Source organism: Bos javanicus, chromosome 4, assembly GCF_032452875.1.
Source record: "Bos javanicus breed banteng chromosome 4, ARS-OSU_banteng_1.0, whole genome shotgun sequence".
NCBI lineage: Eukaryota > Metazoa > Chordata > Mammalia > Artiodactyla > Bovidae > Bos > Bos javanicus.
In genome coordinates, this window is record NC_083871.1 from 108,176,218 (window position 1) to 108,193,866 (window position 17,649).

Consider the following 17,649-nt stretch of genomic DNA (forward strand, 5'->3'; position numbering starts at 1 on the left):
ATCTTTTAATTTCATGGCTGCAATCACCATCTGCAGTGATTTTGGAGCCCAGAAAAGTAAAGTCTGCCACTGTTTCTCATCTATTTGCCATGAAGTGATGAGACTGGATGCCATGATCTTGGTTTTCAAGAGGCTCTTAAATTCTTCTTTACTTTCTGCCCTAAGGGTGGTGTCATCTGCATATCTGAGGTTATTGATATTTCTCCTGGCAATCTTGATTCCAGCTTGTGCTTCTTCCAGCCCAGCATTTCTCATGATGTACTCTGCATATAAATTAAATGAGCAGGGTGACAATATACAGCCTTGACATACTCCTTTTCTTATTTGGAACCAGTCTGTTGTTCCATGTCCAGTTCTAACTGTTGCTTCCTGAACTGCATACAGGTTTCTCAAAGGCAGGTCAGGTCGTCTGGTATTCCCATCTCTTTCAGAATTTTCCACAGTTTTTTGTGATCCACACAGTCCAAGGATTTGGCACAGTCAATAAAGCAGAAATAGATATTTTTTCTGGAACTGTCTTGCTCTTTTGATGATCCAGCAGACATTAGCAATTTGATGTCTTGTTCTATGGCCTTTTCTAAATCCACCTTCAACATCTGGAAGTTCACGGTTCACGTATTGTTGAAGCCTGGCTTGGATAATTTTGAGCATTACTTTTCTAGCATGTGAGATGAGTGCAATTGTGCGGTACTTTGAGCATTCTTTGGCATTGCCTTTCTTTGGGATTGGAAGGAAAACTGACCTTTTCCAGTCCTGTGGCCACTGCTGAGTTTTCCAAATTTGCTGGCATATTGAGTGTGGCACTTCCACAGCATCAACTTTCAGGATTTGAAATAGTCAACTGGAATTTCATCACCTCCCTTAGCTTTGTTCGTAGTGATGCTTTCTAAGGCCCACTTGACTTCACATTCCAGGATGTCTGGCTCTAGGCGAATGATCACACCATCCTGATTATCTGGGTCATGAAGATCTTTTTTGTATAGTTCTTCTGTGTATTCTTGCCACCTCTTCTTAATATCTTCAGCTTCTGTTAGGTCCATACCATTTCTAACCTTTATCCAGTCCATCTTTGCATGAAATGTTCCCTTGGTATCTCTAATTTTCTTGAAGAGATCTCTAGTCTTTCCCATTCTGTTGTTTTCCTCCATTTCTTTGCATTGATTGCTCAGGAAGACTTTCTTATCTCTGCTTGCTATTCTTTGGAACTCTGCATTCAGATGCCTATATCTTTCCTTTTCTCCTTTGCTTTTTGCTTCTCTTCTTTTCACAGCTATTTGTAAGTCCTCCCCAGACAGCCATTTTGCTTTTTTGTGTTTTTTTCCCCCTTGGGGATGGTCTTGACCCCTGTCTCCTGTACAATGTCACAAACCTCCATCCATAGTTCATCAGGCACTCTATCTATCAGATCTAGGCCCTTAAATCTATTTCTCACTTCCACTGTAAATCATAAGGGATTTGATTTAGGTCATACCTGAATGGTCTAGTGGTTTTCCCTACTTTCTTCAACTTAAGTCTGAATTTGTCAATAAGGAGTTCATGATCTGATCCACAATCAGCTCCTGGTCTTGTTTTTGCTGACTGTATAGAGCTTCTCCATCTTTGGCTGCAAAGAATATAATCAATCTGATTTCAGTGTTGACCATCTGGTGATGTCCATGTGTAGTGTCTTCTCTTGTGTTTTTGGAAGAGGGTGTTTGCTATGACCAGTGCATTCTCTTGGCAAAACTCTATTAGCCTTTGCCCTGCTTCATTCTGTAGGCCCTCATTCTTCAAGGCCAAATTTGCCTGTTACTCCAGGTATTTCTTGGCTTCCTACTTTTGCATTCCAGTCCCTTATTATGAAAAGGACATCTTTTTTGGGTGTTAGTTCTAAATGATCTTGTAGGTCTTCATAGAACCATTCAACTTCAGCTTCTTCAGCATTAGTGGTCAGGCATACACTTGGATTACTGTGATATTGAATGATTTGCCTTGGAAACGAACAGAGATCATTCTGTCATTTTTGAGATTGCATCTAGGTACTCCATTTCAGACTCTTGTTGACCATGATGGCTACTCCATTTCTTCTAAGGGATTCCTGCCCGCAGTAGTAGATATAATGGTCATCTGAGTTAAATTCACCCATTCCAGTCCATTTTAGTTCGCTGATTCCTAGAATGTCAATGTTCACTCTTGCCATCTCGTCTTTGACCACTTCCAATTTGCCTTGATTCATGGACCTAACATTCCAGGTTCCTATGCAATATTCCTCTTTACAGCATCGGACCTTGCTTCTATCACCAGTCACACCCATAACTGGGTATTGTTTTTACTTTGGCTCTGTCTCTTCATTCTTTCTGGAGTTATTTCTCCACTGATCTGCAGTAGCATATTGGGCACCTACCGACCTGGGGAGTTCCTCTTTCAGTATCCTGTCATTTTGCCTTTTCATACTGTTCATGGGGTTCTCAAGGCAAGAATACTGAAGAGGTTTGCCATTCCCTTCTCCAGTGGACCACATTCTGTCAGACCTCTCCACCATGACCCGCTCGTCTTTTGTGGCCCCACATGGCATGGCTTAGTTTCACTGAGTTAGACAAGGCTGTAGATTGACTAATTTTCTGTGATTATGTTTTCAGTGTGTCTGAGAGGTATCAGAGGGCAGACACACTGAAACCATAATCATAGAAAATTAGTCAATCTAATCACACGGACCACAGCCCTGCTATTTCCCTGGGGCCAAACTATGGCGGAAGTAATGAAGATAATGGTGACCTCCTTCAAAACATCCCATGTATGTACTGCTACACTCACTACCGCCAATCCTGCAGCAGGCCACCATGGACCCACGTCTCCTCTGGAGACTTCTGGACACTCACAGGCAAGTATGGGTCAGTCTCCCATGGGGTGACTGCTCCCTTCTTCTGGGTCCTGGTGCACAAGGTTCTGCTTATGCCCTCCAAGAGTCTTTTTCCCAGTCCTGTTTAAGTTCTGGTAGCTTTATGTTGGGTTTAATGGCGACCTCCTCCAAGAGGGCTTATGCCATACCCAAATCTGCTGCACCTACAGCCCCTGTCCCTGTGGCAGTCCACTACTGACCCATACCTCCACAGGAGACACTCAAACACAGTTCTGTCTCAGTCTCTGTGGAATCCCTGGGCCCTGGCACACACAAAGTTGGTTTGAGCCCTCTTAGCGTCTCTGGCGGGAGGGGGTTTGATTCTAAACGTGAATTCGCCCCTCCTACCATCTTGCTGGGGCTTCTCCTTTGCCCTTAGTTGCTGGCTATCTCTTCACTGTCACTCAAGCACCTACCATCTCACTGGGGTTTCTCTGACCTTGGACGTGGACTATCTCCTCAAGGCCAGTCCAGTGAAGCACAGCCACTGCTCCTGACCTTGGATGTGGGGTAAACACATAATTAGTGTCTTTAAAATTTAGAGTTTCACATTCTAACCCACTGTGTGCAAGTCAGGTAGGAACAGAGATTTTATTGCTGGAGAGAAGTTCTTGAGAGAGGGTTTGAATTCATAGCATAAGTTGGAGGCTGGCCTTCACTAGGGAGAAAACTTGTGACTCCTTAGTAAGAGAAGGCAAGTTGGGATAAATGCAAAGATTAATTAATTAATGTGTTAGTAGTGTACAAACTCATCTTCTTGTTTCTGTGTTCTCAGTTACTCTCAATTACTAGCTGACTATGCGTGGAAGGACTTATAGAAGCTTAAATAAAATAAGAGAAAAAGTCATCTGAGAGAAGACCAGCGAAATACAGTATACTTTCGGGGAACATTAAAGGCCAAATCAATGCAAATACTCATGAATTTAAGGGATCTGAGTCATCACGTTTTGTGTTGTCTCTGGATTCCTAGGTGCAGGCAAAGCCATGTCTCATCTAAAGTCAGTGCTTACAATGATGTGTTTACAACAGAAAGGGACAGTGGCCTCTGTAAATGCAGAACATATATTTTTGGAAAAAGTGTTTCAAAATGGACACATACTTAAAATGTAGATTAAAGCAGGAAAGCACTGAGGCCATAGGATTCCATCTCCAAAGCTTCCCAAGTAATGATTAGTATTTGCAATGGAAAATTTCTATAATTATTACACATGAGCACTTTTCAGCAGACAGAGATTGTTCACTCCCTGAGAGAGAGAGAGTTCTCTGAGGGGCTACTTTAATAAGGTCCATGGGAGTCATATTTATTACATTATGAATCTTTCTAAAATTAGGATATAGAAGCAGAATCAATGTCAAGTACATACTGCATTCCTATCCTTGGGGACTACTATGGGACATAATCAATAGAGTATGACTTATCTGTTAAAATTTTTTATAGCAAGATTCTCTTGAATATGGAGATCTCTGCCATTTTTCTTGAGATTTTCTCCTGCATAAGCAGGGGCAAAAACACACAGACACACAAACTCTTTTAGATAACACATCAGGAGACCCAGAGGGAAGGGAGTGTTTGTACTACTTTGTGGGAAAAATGGAGAAAGGTAAAAAGAGACATAGTAATTGTTCCCTGAGCTCCATAGGACTCTGTCTGGGGAATGGGTTGGTTTTAGGTGATCAGACTCTAAAGCACTCAGACCTAGAGACTCCTGAATTCTGTTTCCTCCGTCAGTACGGAAAAGGTGTCTGGGACTTATCATCCTTGTACTCGCTTCAGGGAGCAGGCAACTCAGCTCCAACCATTTCCATCTCTGTGAGTTTCCTGTAAATTTAATCCCAATTTAATTAATTCCAGCAATAGTACCACAACCCCTTTGTACAAATTATTATTTTTACAATGGTTACCAGGTACAGAAGAGCAGGACAGAAGACGGGAAACAATTATCAGGTTTAGGAAGAAGGAAAAACCACCTTCATGAAGACCCTTGTACTGTGCCTGGGACCTCAAAATAACCTCTGATTCTCATGCTGTCTAAATGTAGGTTTCTTACTCCTCTGATCAGAGTGCCTCCCTGGTCCTGCTTATAGGAAGGGGCTGGTGAAACTCAATGTCCCTGAGTCTTGGTATCAAACAAAAAGGGGCAGAAGAGCCAGCTAGAGCTGATGCCTCTCCTACCAAATGATGAAGCCAGAGGTGTTGTGTGACTTGTCTTCCACTTTCTTTCTTTTCTTCCTCTGCTAAGGACTGTCTGCTCCTGGAAATGTCCTCCTGCCAGGAAGTGAGAACAATGGGGCTCCTTTCTTTGCTGCCCAGTGGGGAGGCGTTAGTAAAGAACAGGGAGAAATCCTCTAGCTTCGTGATAAAGATCCCATTAGTATTTCTTTTGTAGCAGAGAAGCTGGTATAAGTACCAGGTTAGCTTATCGTGATTTGTTGTCCAGTGTTACTGTCCAGGGATGGTTGTCCTCCTCTGAGGATAACCCTTTGTGATCCTCACACAAATGTGACTGCCATTGTCACTTACCAATTTGGGGGAAAAGTTCTAGCTGGTAAAAATATGGTAAAATGTCCCTACTGCAAAAGATATTTCTCTATTTTGTAATGGTTGAAATTAAAATAAATCATTGTTAAGTATTACCAAATGCATAAGGAAAATCAGGGTAATCCTACCTTTGTAATGTTACAGTAAGGCACAGTATTTCTAACAACTTCCTCTCAGTTCAGTTGCTCAGTCGTGTCTGACTCTTTGCAACCCCATGAATCACAGCAAGCCAGGCCTCCCTGTCCATCACCAACTCCCAGAGTTTACTCAAACTCATGTCCATCGAGTCAGTGATGCCATCCAGCCATCTCATCCTCTGTCGTCCCCTTCTCCTCCTGCCCCCAATTCCGCCTAGCATCAGGGTTGTTTCCAATGAGTCAACTCTTCGCATGAGGTGGCCAAAGTATTGGAGTTTCAGCTTCAACATCAGTCCTTCCAATGAACACCCAGGACTGATCTCCTTTAGGATGGACTGGCTGGACTTCCTTGCAGTCCAAGAAACTCGCAAGAGTCTTCTCCAACACCACAGTTCAAAAGCATCAATTCTTCAGCGCTCAGTTTTCTTCACAGTCCAACTCACACATCCATACATGACCACTGGAAAAACCGTAGCCTTGACTAGATGGACCTTTGTTGGCAAAGTAATATCTCTGTTTTTCAATATGGGTTGGTCATAACTTTCTGAGGAGTAAGCATATTTTAATTTCATGGCTGCAGTCACCATCTGCAGTGGTTTTGGAGCCCCAAAAATAAAGTCTGACACTGTTTCCCCATTTATCTGTCCTAAAGTGATGGGGATGCCAACATCTTTGTTTCTGAATGTTGAGCTTTAGGCCAACTTTTTCACTCTCCTCTTTCACTTTCATCAAGAGGCTTTTTAGTTCCTCTTCACTTTCTGCCATAAGGGTAGTGTCATCTGCATATCTGAGGTTATTGATATTTCTCCCGGCAATCTTGATTCCAGCTTGTGCTTCTTCCAGCCCAGCATTTCTCATGATGTACTCTGCATAGAAGTTCAATAAGCAGGGTGACAATATACAGCCTTGACGTACTCCTTTTCCTATTTGGAACCAGTCTGTTGTTCCATGTCCAGTTCTAACTGTTGCTTCCTGACCTGCATATAGGTTTCTCAAGAGGCAGGTCAGGTGGTCTGGTATTCCCATCTCTTTCAGAATTTTCCACAGCTTATTGTGATCCACACAGTCAAAGTCTTTGGCATAGTCAATAAAGCAGAAATAGATGTTTTTCTGGAACTCTCTTGCTTTTTTGATGATCCAGCAGATGTTGGCAATTTGATCTCTGGTTCCTCTGCCTTTTCTAAAACCAGCTTGAACATCTGGAAATTCATGTATTGCTGAAGCCTGGCTTGTAGAATTTTGAGCATTACTTTACTAGTGTGTTAGATAATTGCAATTGTGCGGTAGTTTGAGCATTCTTTGGCATTGCCATTCTTTGGGATTGGATGAAGACTGACCTTTTCCAGTCCTGTGGCCACTGCTGAGTTTTCCAAATTAGCTGGCTAGCTTCCTCTACACTACAGTAATTTCATTATTCTCACCCCTATTTCAACATTTTATTTTTTTTTAATTTAATTTTATTTTTAAACTTTACACTATTGTATTGGTTTTGCCAAATATCGAAATGAATCTGCCACAGGTATACATGTGTTCCTCATCCTGAACCCTCCTCTCTCCTCCCTCCCCATACCATCCCTCTGGGTCATCCCAGTGCACCAGCCCCAAGCATCCAGTATCGTGCATCGAACCTAGACTGGCGACTCGTTCCATATATGATATTATATGTATTTCAATGCCATTCTCCCAAATCATCCCACCCTCTCCCTCTCCCACAGAGTCCAAAAGACTGTTCTATATGTCAGTGTCTCTTTTGCTCTCTCGTATACAGGGTTATTGTTACCGTCTTTCTAAATTCCATATATAGTATAATTCTAGTCAATATTTAGGAGGCTAACAGAGTTTTCGTGTTCATATTGTCTGACTTCTGTTGTGTATAAGATAAGAGTTGATGGCCCGCTAACACAAAGTTACTGGAAAGGCATTCTCCATAGACCTGAGCTTCTAAGCTACCAGAGTCCCCTCAGCTAGTTGAGGTGTTGGACCAAAGGGTTTCACTTCTGCAGCAAGTCAAGGAAAGCAGTGATTATTTCCTGTAGATGTGAGGTAAGATCATTGGAAAAGACCCTGTTGCTGGGCAAGATTGAAGGCAGGAGGAGAAGGGGAGGATAGAGGATGAAATGGTTGGATGGCATCACTGACTCGATGGACGTGAGTTTGAGCAAGCTCCAGGAACTGGTGATGGGCAGGAAAGCCTAGTGTGTTATCAGTCCATGGAGTCACAAATAGTTGGACATGACTGAATGACTGGACTGAACTGAACTGAGGAGATGTTCTAGGACTAATGCATATATAAAGATACAACCCTCTGATAGTCATCTTGCAATGTAAAATTATATATAATGCTTATTAATGCTGCTTATAATTTTCTTACTAAATAAACTTTTCTTGGCATATATAATATAATGTAATAATTTAAATATATTAACTGAATCTCCTCTAAGGTATATTCTAATATGTGACAAGTATATTCTTTAAACATGTAATGACAACATATCTGAAATACAGAATGAATTTTAGAGATATTGAGTATTGGGAGCTGGACTTGGAAACTAATGTCAAATCATTGGGAGATCCCAGTAGAGATGACAAAGAAAGACACTTGTTTGAGAGCACAAGTCTGGGAGCCAAAGAATCAGGCAGTTATCAGGGAGCTACTACTTGTAAGATAACTCAAGCTACTGCAGATTAGATTTATCTGCAAATATATGAATTTGTACAGAAGGAAAATTCTACATTAAACAAAATTGCTAAGTTCCTAAGCAGACAAGACAGGAAGATAGACCAGAACCAGCAGTTAAACCAACAGCCAATGTAGAGAACTTGAATGCTGTGATGTTCATGCTAACATTTATTGTAACATCAGTACCTAAAACTTGAATGTTACAGGCATGCACTGATATAGGATGAAGGCTTTGGAGTCACTTTTATTAGCTGGCTGACTCAACCTGCGTGACAGTATCTATGATTTCATGTATGTATGTTCACATATTTTGCCCAATTTAAATTGGGTTGTCTATCTTTTCAGTATCAATATACAGAAATTCTTTACATATTCTGAATATGAACACTATTGATTGCATATGTTATAAATATTTCCTTCCACTCTGTAGATTTCATTTTTCTTCTTTTAATGATGCCTCTAGGTAGACAGGAGTTAGGCTCTTAATTTTATCAATCTTTTCTTTAATACTGTTTTTTATTTTGTTGCAGAAACTTTTCTTCTCTCTGAGGCTTTCACTATAAATTATTCATTAATGTTCTACAAAGCTTGTTTTCATCTTTTATGATTAATTCTAAAACCTACCTGATTTTTTGTAGTATACTGGTAGAAGTCATGTTTTAGGTTTTGTCCACTTTGATAGTCACTTGATCCAGAATTATTTATTAAAAACCACAGTGCCTTTGTCTTGGTTCAAGTATGTATGTGTCAGCGTGCTTGTGTGCATACATTTCTGAATTTCTGAGTAAACCTTGCTGTTTGATGGGTCTGTTTATTTGTCTTTGCTCCAATACAGTAGTGACTGACTGTGTAAAGGCACTATAGCCTTGTAGGTCCCAGTATCCCACCGAGTAAGTGCTTTTACTTCATTCTTTAAAATTGCCTTATTCTTCTTCATCTTTTATAATTTCATATGAAATTTATAGTTAGGGTCTCAATTTCTATACCTGAACTAACCTTGAATTCTGATTTTTATTTTATTGAACCAATAGAACAATTTGGAGAGATTTGCAATCTTTACAAAATGATCATTCCGTAAACAAAGTATGTAAGTCTCCCCATTTGTACATCATCCTTGAGCCCAAATTTTTGGATATTTGCTTATTTGTAATAGTAGACCATCTATAAATATTTATTTTTAATATATGCAAGTGTGTTTTGAATAATTATATTTTATTTTCCATTTTAAATCCTAGCCCTTCTACTTTTTCTTTTTGTCTTAATGTCAGATGGTTCCTGAATCAACATTAAAAAGAAGTGGTTTTAATAAGGCATGTTAAAACCATTTCCTAACTCAAAGGGAAAGCTTTTAAAGTTTTACTATCATTAATAATGTTTTTGTATGTTTTTCTGGGATAAACAAGTTTCCTGCTGTATAAAGTTTATTTCATAGGGAATAAGCACACCATGCATTTTCATCTTTTAGCAGATTGTTCACTTTATCATGACTTTATAGTATGCTTTGTATGCCTACCTATGCTTAGGTCTAATATCAATATTGCTACTACAGTCACTGTAGGCATAAACCCTTTTTTTCCCATTATTTTATTATCAGTTTTTTTGGTTTGGGGTGTTCATGTATGCTTGTGTGCATTTATGTGTAGGTGTGAGTGTTCTAAGAAGTTCATAAGTAGATTTTCTGTTTTTAATCTGATATGGTCATCTTTATCTTTTGCTGGATGAATATAATTCATTTACATTTGATACATTAATGGATATACATAGACTTATTTATATCAGCATATTTTGTGTTTCTGAATATCAACAATTTTTTTGCTTCTCTTTTTCTATTTTCTTGCTTTTTACCTTCCTTTTGATTGACAATGCTTTAGTGTTTCATTTGTTGGTACTGTAATTTGAAAATCATAGATTCTACATCACTTTCTATCAATGGTAATCTATAAGTGCTAACATCAACATTAGTAATTTATTGTGATGAATTTAAATCTTTCAGTATTATGAGCCTCTTGAAAAAGGTAGTATTCTTCATGTTCAAATACATCTCTTCATTTATTTTTAAAATTTTACTTTTATAATTTTAAGCATCAAAATCACTTTATAGCTCATAAGTTATTAAATATAAGGTCATATTTTATTACAATGTTTGTTCAATATTACTTATATGTGTTTGATTAACTCTGAATTCACTTCTGTGCTTATTAAGGAAGAATTTTTACTAGAATACTAAAGAGATATAGAAGGAAATGGCAACCCACTCCAGTGTTCTTGCCTGGAGAATCCCAGGGACAGCAGAGCCTGGTGGGCTGCTGTCTGTAGGGTTGTGCAGAGTTGGACACGACTGAAGCGACTTAGCAGCAAAGAGACATATGCCCCAAATGTTTATAATTTACATATGCTAAATCTCTTCTTTTGTTCTCATTCCTTCAAGAGAATTCCTGCGGTTGTCACGTTCTTGACTGAGAGCCTCTCTGCCTCTTGGTGTATATTTAATACCTTTTGTCTTCAGATCTTGTGCTGCTGATAAGAAATCTGCTATCAGTGAAATTGTTGTTCCTCTGTAGATACTTTTCTTTTACCTTTAATGTTTTTTAATATTTCCTTTTGATCTCGGAACAATTAAATACTGAAATACTGTAAGAAAACTTTTAAGGAGGCAAATAAAATTATAGCTTTTATTAAATATTTTAACTTTTTAAAAAAAATAATAGTAATTTGTAGGTAGCCCTAGGAAACTATTTTTTTAAAACATGAAAATAACGGTCAAATATTTGTGTTTGTTTATATTTATTAAGAATTTATATTTAATCTATCTTAATCTCAAATTTTTGATATTAAGATTAATTTTATCTTCAATTATCAGAAGTTCTTTGATGTCGTTATGGGTACATTTACCTTTACTCTTTCAGAATACATTTTTATCATGTTGGAAATTAAGTAAGGTCTTTCTACAATCTGGAATATTTTTGGTAAACCTCTTCTAATACCGCTTCTTCACTTCAGTTCAGTCACTCAGTCGTGTCTGACTCTTTGCAACCCCATGGACTGCAGTATGCCAGGCCTCCCTGTCCAGTCACCAGGCAGGTCAAAGCCAACATCTAGAATTCTGTGAGTGTAAAGTATATTCTGCTCCTTTTGGTAGTGAGTGTACATCAGAAGTGCAGACTATCTGTTAGAACTGTTCCTGAGCTACGGAGTGGGGGATAGACTCAGGGCAAGTTAAAATGCTACAGATGTCTCCCATTGATTTTCAGGTTGATGGTTTGTTTTCCATATTAAGCATGTGTGCTGCTGCTATAGCTTTTGATTAGATTCCAGAAGTCCAAAGAGGCTTATTTTGACAGGGTTTTCCATATTATATGTTACTTTTCTAGAGAGAAGTACTTTTTTGATTTTTCTATTCCATCTTTTAACCCATGTCCCTCCAGGGAGTTAATAATTTCCTGATTTTACTCAGACATTTTAGCAAGTGGTCTGTAAAGATATTCAATTTTTCACTTAATGACAGGTGTCAGTCCCTTACTTTTTCTTAAGCAGAACTTTTACATTTATATATAGAAATATGTGCTGCTTATGGCTCACATTTTTCAGTAGAGTTGAGTGATTAATGTTGTGTGGAAAAAGTCTAATGAACGTCAGTAGCTATATTGTCTGTCAAAATGCATGGAAATTAGAACTAATTCCCATTAGCCTCTTCCCAATATATGCACTGCTACGTATTTAGTTCAGTCTTGTTCTAGGTCCCAGAGGACACTTCCAGAATTCTCTGTACAGTGTGTCTGCTTATTTTTGTAAATGTATTGCTACTTTCCTTGATCTGTATTTTTACAGTGTGAATTTTCTTTCTAGGATCACTTCTTCCCTGTTTGAAATGAAATCTTGGACTTTCCTTCAGTAAGAATAGTTGAATCCAGACTATCTCAGCTCAAGACGAGTTTTGTGTGCCTGCTAAGTCACTTCGGTTGTTTCTGCCTGTTAGCTGTTTTTAAAGAAGAGTGTGGTGTAGGGTATGTAGTCTCTCATCTTGCCAGAAACTGAAGTCTAAATCTCAATGTTTGTAAACTATATCCTTCAAATTTGAACACTTGACTTTTAACTTCCCATTTCACAATTGGGGGAAATGGTTTTCTTATGATTTCTTGTAATTCACCTCCCATAACAGCTGATTTTTGTTGGCTTTAGTAATATTCATTTTACATTGTTAAGATCTGTACTGTTCACATTCTGGTTAGTCATTATCCTTACCACAATTTTGACCATTATTCCCCTACTAAAATGAATTTAATGCTGCATGATAGTTCTCTAGTCACAAGTCATGCATATGTCTGCAATATACAACTGACTGACAAAGATTTTTTTCCAAGATATATGTTAGGGTCATATTTTATGAGTTTATACATGCATCAAAATTATATATATGTATGTGTATCTCTGAATGTATATATAGTGACCATATTTTACTGTCAGTTCAGTTCAGTTCAGTCACTCAGTCATGTCCAGCTCTTTGGGACCCCATGAATCGCAGCACGCCAGGCCTCCCTGTCCATCACCAACTCCTGGAGTTCACTCAAACTCACATCCATCGAGTCGGTGATGCCATCCAACCATCTCATCCTCTGTCATCCCCTTTTCTTCCTGCCCCCAATCCCTCCCAGCATCAGTAAAATGCATTATTTTACTGTAATAATATATTAATATTAATAATATTAATAATAATTTTATATATTATACATAATATATACGGGGCTTCCCAGTGGAGTGCTAGTTGTAAAGAACTCACCTGCCAATGCAGGAGATGTAAAAAATGCAGGTTTCATCCCTGAGTTGGGAAGACAGATCACCCAGAGGAGGGCATGGTAACCTACTATTCTTGCCTGGAGAATTGCGTGGACAGGGGAGCCTGCTGGGCTACAGTTCATAGGGTCAAAACAGTCAGACATGACTGAAGCGACTTAACACACACACACACACACACACACACACTGATACATGTAAATGTGTTGTTGTTGTTCAGTCACATAGTCCTATCCAACTATGTGCAACCCCAGGGACTACAGCATGGCAGTCTCCCCTCCTTCACTGTCTCCTGGTTGTTCAAACGCATGTCCATTGAGTGATGATTCCATCCAACCATCTCATCCTCTATCACCCCCTTCTCCTGCTATCTTCAATCTTTCCCAGCAGGGTCTTTTCCAGTGAGTCAGCTCTTCACATCAGGTGGCCAAAATATTGGAGTTTCAGCTTCAGCATTAGTCCTTCCAAGGAATATTCGGGGTTGATTTCCTTTAGGATTGACTAATTTGATCTTGCTATCCAAGGGACTCTCAAGAGTCTTCTCCAACACCATGGTTCAGAAGCATCAGTTTTTCAGTGCTCAGCCTTCCTTATGATCCAACTCTCACATCCATACATGACTACTGGTAAAACCATAGTTTTGACAGTATGGACATTTGTCAGCAAAGTGATGTCTCTGCTTTTTAATATGCTGTCTAGGTTGGTCATAGTTTTCCCTCAATGCGGAATTATCTTTTAATTTCATGGCTGCAGGCACTGTCCAACCAAGATCTGGAAGATTTTGGTTCATGTACTTTTCAAGCCTGTGCACAGTGATTTTGGAGCCCAAGAAAATAAAATCTGCCACTGTTTCCATTTTCCCCCCATCTATCAGCATCACGTGATGGGACAGGTGCCATGATCTTTGTTTTTGAATCCTGAATTTTAAGCAAGCTTTTTCACTCTCCTCTTTCGTGTTCATCAAAAGGCTCTATATTCCTCTTCGCTTTCTGCCATTAGGGTAGTATCATCTGCATATTCGAGATTATTGATATTTCTCCCAGCAATCTTGATTCCAGGTTATGATTCATCCAGCCTGGCATTTTGCAGATGTACTCTGCATATAAGTTAAATAAGCTGGGTGACAATATACAGCCTTGAAAAACTCCTTTCCCAATTTTGAACCAACCTGTTGTCCCATGTCCAGTTTTAACTGTTGCTTCTTGACCTGAAAACAGGTTCCTCAGGAGGCAGATAAGATGGTCTGGTATTCCCATCTCATGGAGATTTGTCCACAGTTTGTTGTGATCCACACAGTCAAAGGCTTTAGCATAGTCAATGAAGCAGGAGTAGATTTTTTTCGGGAATTCTCTTGTTTTTTTATGATCCAATGGATATTGTTAATTTGATCTCTGGCTACTCTGCCTTTTGGAAATCCAGCTTATAGATCTGGAATATTGTGGCACATAACTTTTGATGCCTAGTTTGAAAGAGTTTGAGCATTACTTTGTTAGCATTTGAAATGTGTACCACTGTATGATAGTTTGAATATTCTTCAGTGTTGTCTTTCTATGGGATTGGAATGAAAACTGATTGTTTCTAGTCCTGTGGCCATTGCTGAGTTTTCCAAATATGCTGGCATGTGGAGTGCAGCACTTTCACAGCATCATCTTTTAGGATTTTTTATAGCTCAACTATATTTCCATCACCACACTAGCTTTGTTTATATATATTATATAAACATATAATATATGTAATACAATAATGTTGCAGGAAGAAGGACCCCTCCAAGAGTCTAGGAATAAATTGTCAATATGTGAATATGGCTTCACTTTAGTCTTAAGTGTTCTATAGAAAGTTAATACACTGTCCATTTGGAGAAAATAAATGATAAGACAAAAATGAATAAAAATTAGTGAAACTTATCATGGCATCTGGTCCCATCACTTCATGGGAAATAGATGGGGAAACAGTGGAAAGAAACAGTGTCAGACTTTGTTTTGGGGGGCTCCAAAATCACTGCAGATGGTGACTGCAGCCATGAAATTAAAAGACACTTACTCCTTGGAAGGAAAGCTATGTCCAACCTAGGTAGCATATTCGAAAGCAGAGACATTACTTTGCCAACAAAGGTTCATCTATTCAAGGCTATGGTTTTTCCTGTGGTCCCGTATGGGTGTGAGACTGTGAAGAAGGCTGAGCGCTGAAGAATTGATGCTTTTGAACTGTGGTGTTGGAGAAGACTCTTGAGAGTCCCTTGGACTGCAAGGAGATCCAACCAGTCCATTCTGAAGGCGATCAGCCCTGGGATTTCTTTGGAAGGAATGATGCTAAAGCTGAAACTCCAGAGCCTTGGCCACCTCATACAAAGAGTTGACTCATTGGAAAAGACTCTGATGCTGGGAGGGATTGGGGGCAGGAGGAGAAGGGGACAAGAGAGGATGAGATGGCTGGATGACATCACTGACTCGATGGACATGAGTCTGAGTGAACTCCAGGAGTTGGTGATGGACAGGGAGGCCTTGTGTGCTGAGATTCATGGGGTCACAAAGAGTAGGAGACGACTGAGTGACTGAACTGAACTGAACTGAACTGATATACTATATACTAGTATGGTTTATAATCCCTAATACTTATCTGTTAAAGCAACCCACTCCAGTATTCATGCGTGGAAAATCCCATGGACCGAGGAGCCTGCAGGGCTACAGTCCATGGGGTACAAAGAGTCGGACACAACTGAGTGACTTCACTTTTACAATAAAAACTAAGAAACAAAAAGACAAAGGAATTTTGAAGAAAAAAACTTCAGGGAGGTAGGGACAACACAAGCTTCCTCTGAATTCACTTCTCATAAATAACTCCTATTTTCATTGCTATCCAATCCTGACTTTCCTATCACACTTCAGTCCTTTGCAGACTGTCACTGGCAATGGAGGGCAACCAATCACAGATCACAGAATTCATCCTGGTGGGATTCCAGCTCAGTAAAAACATGGAATTGCTCCTTTTTGGTATCTTCTCCCTGTTATATGTCTGCAACCTGCTGGCAAATGGCATGATCCTGGGACTCATTTGCTTTGACCCCAGACTGCACTCCCCCATGTATTTCTTCCTTTCCCACCTGGCCATCATTGACATATCCTTTCCTTCCAGCAATTTGCCCACCTTTCTGGAAAACCTAGTAAAACACACAAAAAGCATCTCCTTTGACCCTTGCACTGTGCAGATGCTTTTCAATTTGACTTTTGGATCTATAGAGTGCCTCATTTTGTTGGCGATGTCCTATGACAGGTATGTGGCGATCTGCCATCCCCTCCAGTACACGGTCATCATGAACTGGAGAGTGTGCTCCATCCTGGCCATTGCTTGCTGGGCGTGTGGATTTGCCCTGGCCCTGGTCCAAGTAATTCTCTTGTTAAGATTACCCTTCTGTGGGCCCCAGAAGGTGAACCACTTCCTCTGTGACATTCGCTCTGTCCTCAAATTGGCCTGTGGTGACATCTGGATGAATGAAATGTTCCTCTTTGCTGATGGCGTTCTTATCTTAGTCGGGCCTCTTGCCCTGGTGTTGGTCTCCTATATGCGTATTCTCTGGGCCATCCTGAAGATCCAGTCAAAGGAGGGCCGCAAGAAAGCCTTCTCCACCTGCTCCTCCCACCTCTGTGTGGTTGGGTTCTACTTTGGCTTAGCCATGATCGTTTACATGGTTCCCGACAACAGTCAACAAGAAGAACACCTGAAGATCCTTTTCCTGTTTTATACTCTTTTCAACCCATTGCTGAACCCTCTTGTCTACAGTGTCAGGAATGCTCAAGTGAAGGCTGCCTTCCACAGAGTACTGCAGAAGAAAACAACATGAAGGAGGGTCCAGTTTTGGTTCAGTGCATTCTTTTCCCTTCAGAGATGTGATTGCTGGTGCAAGAAAACTCAAAATTCACCAGAAAGTGACATGGTTTAATGAAGAGCATTACTCCAGAGTAACATCAGCATGATGGAAGACTAGGAATCCCTAAGCCTCCATTCCTCCACGGAGACAAGATCATATAGACCTAATTTCCTTTGTGGAAACACGGAAGTTAGATAATAGTAGCAGCATTCCAGAAAAGCACAATACCAAGAAGAAATACAGTAAGCATTCAGGCAAGTTTATGCTGTTTCACCCTCCATACCTACTTCCCTTTCCTGGCAGTGTGTCAATATCAGGAGAAGATCTCCAACTCCCAACACTCCCTCAAAGGGGGAAAAGAAGAATGGATCATGTAGACTATTTCTGAGTTTTCAGGGAATGGCTTGAGGATTTGTTAGTTGTCTTGCCTGACTCAGAGCACTGATGGGAATGCCATCCTGATTGGGATCTCTGAGAAAGATGGCAAGCACCAACTTTCTGCAGCTGTATAGGGATATTTTGGATTTTCACAGTTCTCAAAAATCTGCACTGGTATCTCATTCTAGTTTTCAAATGAAATTCCTTGATGACATGTAATGTTGAGTTTTTTAGCAGTTGTTTCCTTGCTATCTGTATATTTTCCTTGGTGAGATGTCTCTTTACATCTTTTCCCCATTGTTGTGTAGTAAACTTTACTTTTTAGAGCAATTCCAGAGTCACTGCAAAATTGAGTGGAAATTGCAGACACCCTGTATAGCA

General features: G+C 39.8%; 1 protein-coding gene across 1 annotated transcript; it reads left to right on the forward strand.

Annotated features, from left to right (window-relative positions):
• Positions 1–15,933: 15,933 nt before the first annotated feature.
• Positions 15,934–16,863, forward strand: LOC133246936 (olfactory receptor 2A2-like). The gene has a single exon (XM_061415479.1). The coding sequence runs from the start codon at positions 15,934–15,936 to the stop codon at positions 16,861–16,863; it is 930 nt and encodes a 309-aa protein (XP_061271463.1).
• Positions 16,864–17,649: the final 786 nt, after the last annotated feature.

Excerpts from the sequence above, each read along its gene's own strand:
- LOC133246936 (XM_061415479.1), top strand. The coding sequence starts at position 15,934 with ATGGAGGGCAACCAATCACAGATCACAGAATTCATCCTGGTGGGATTC.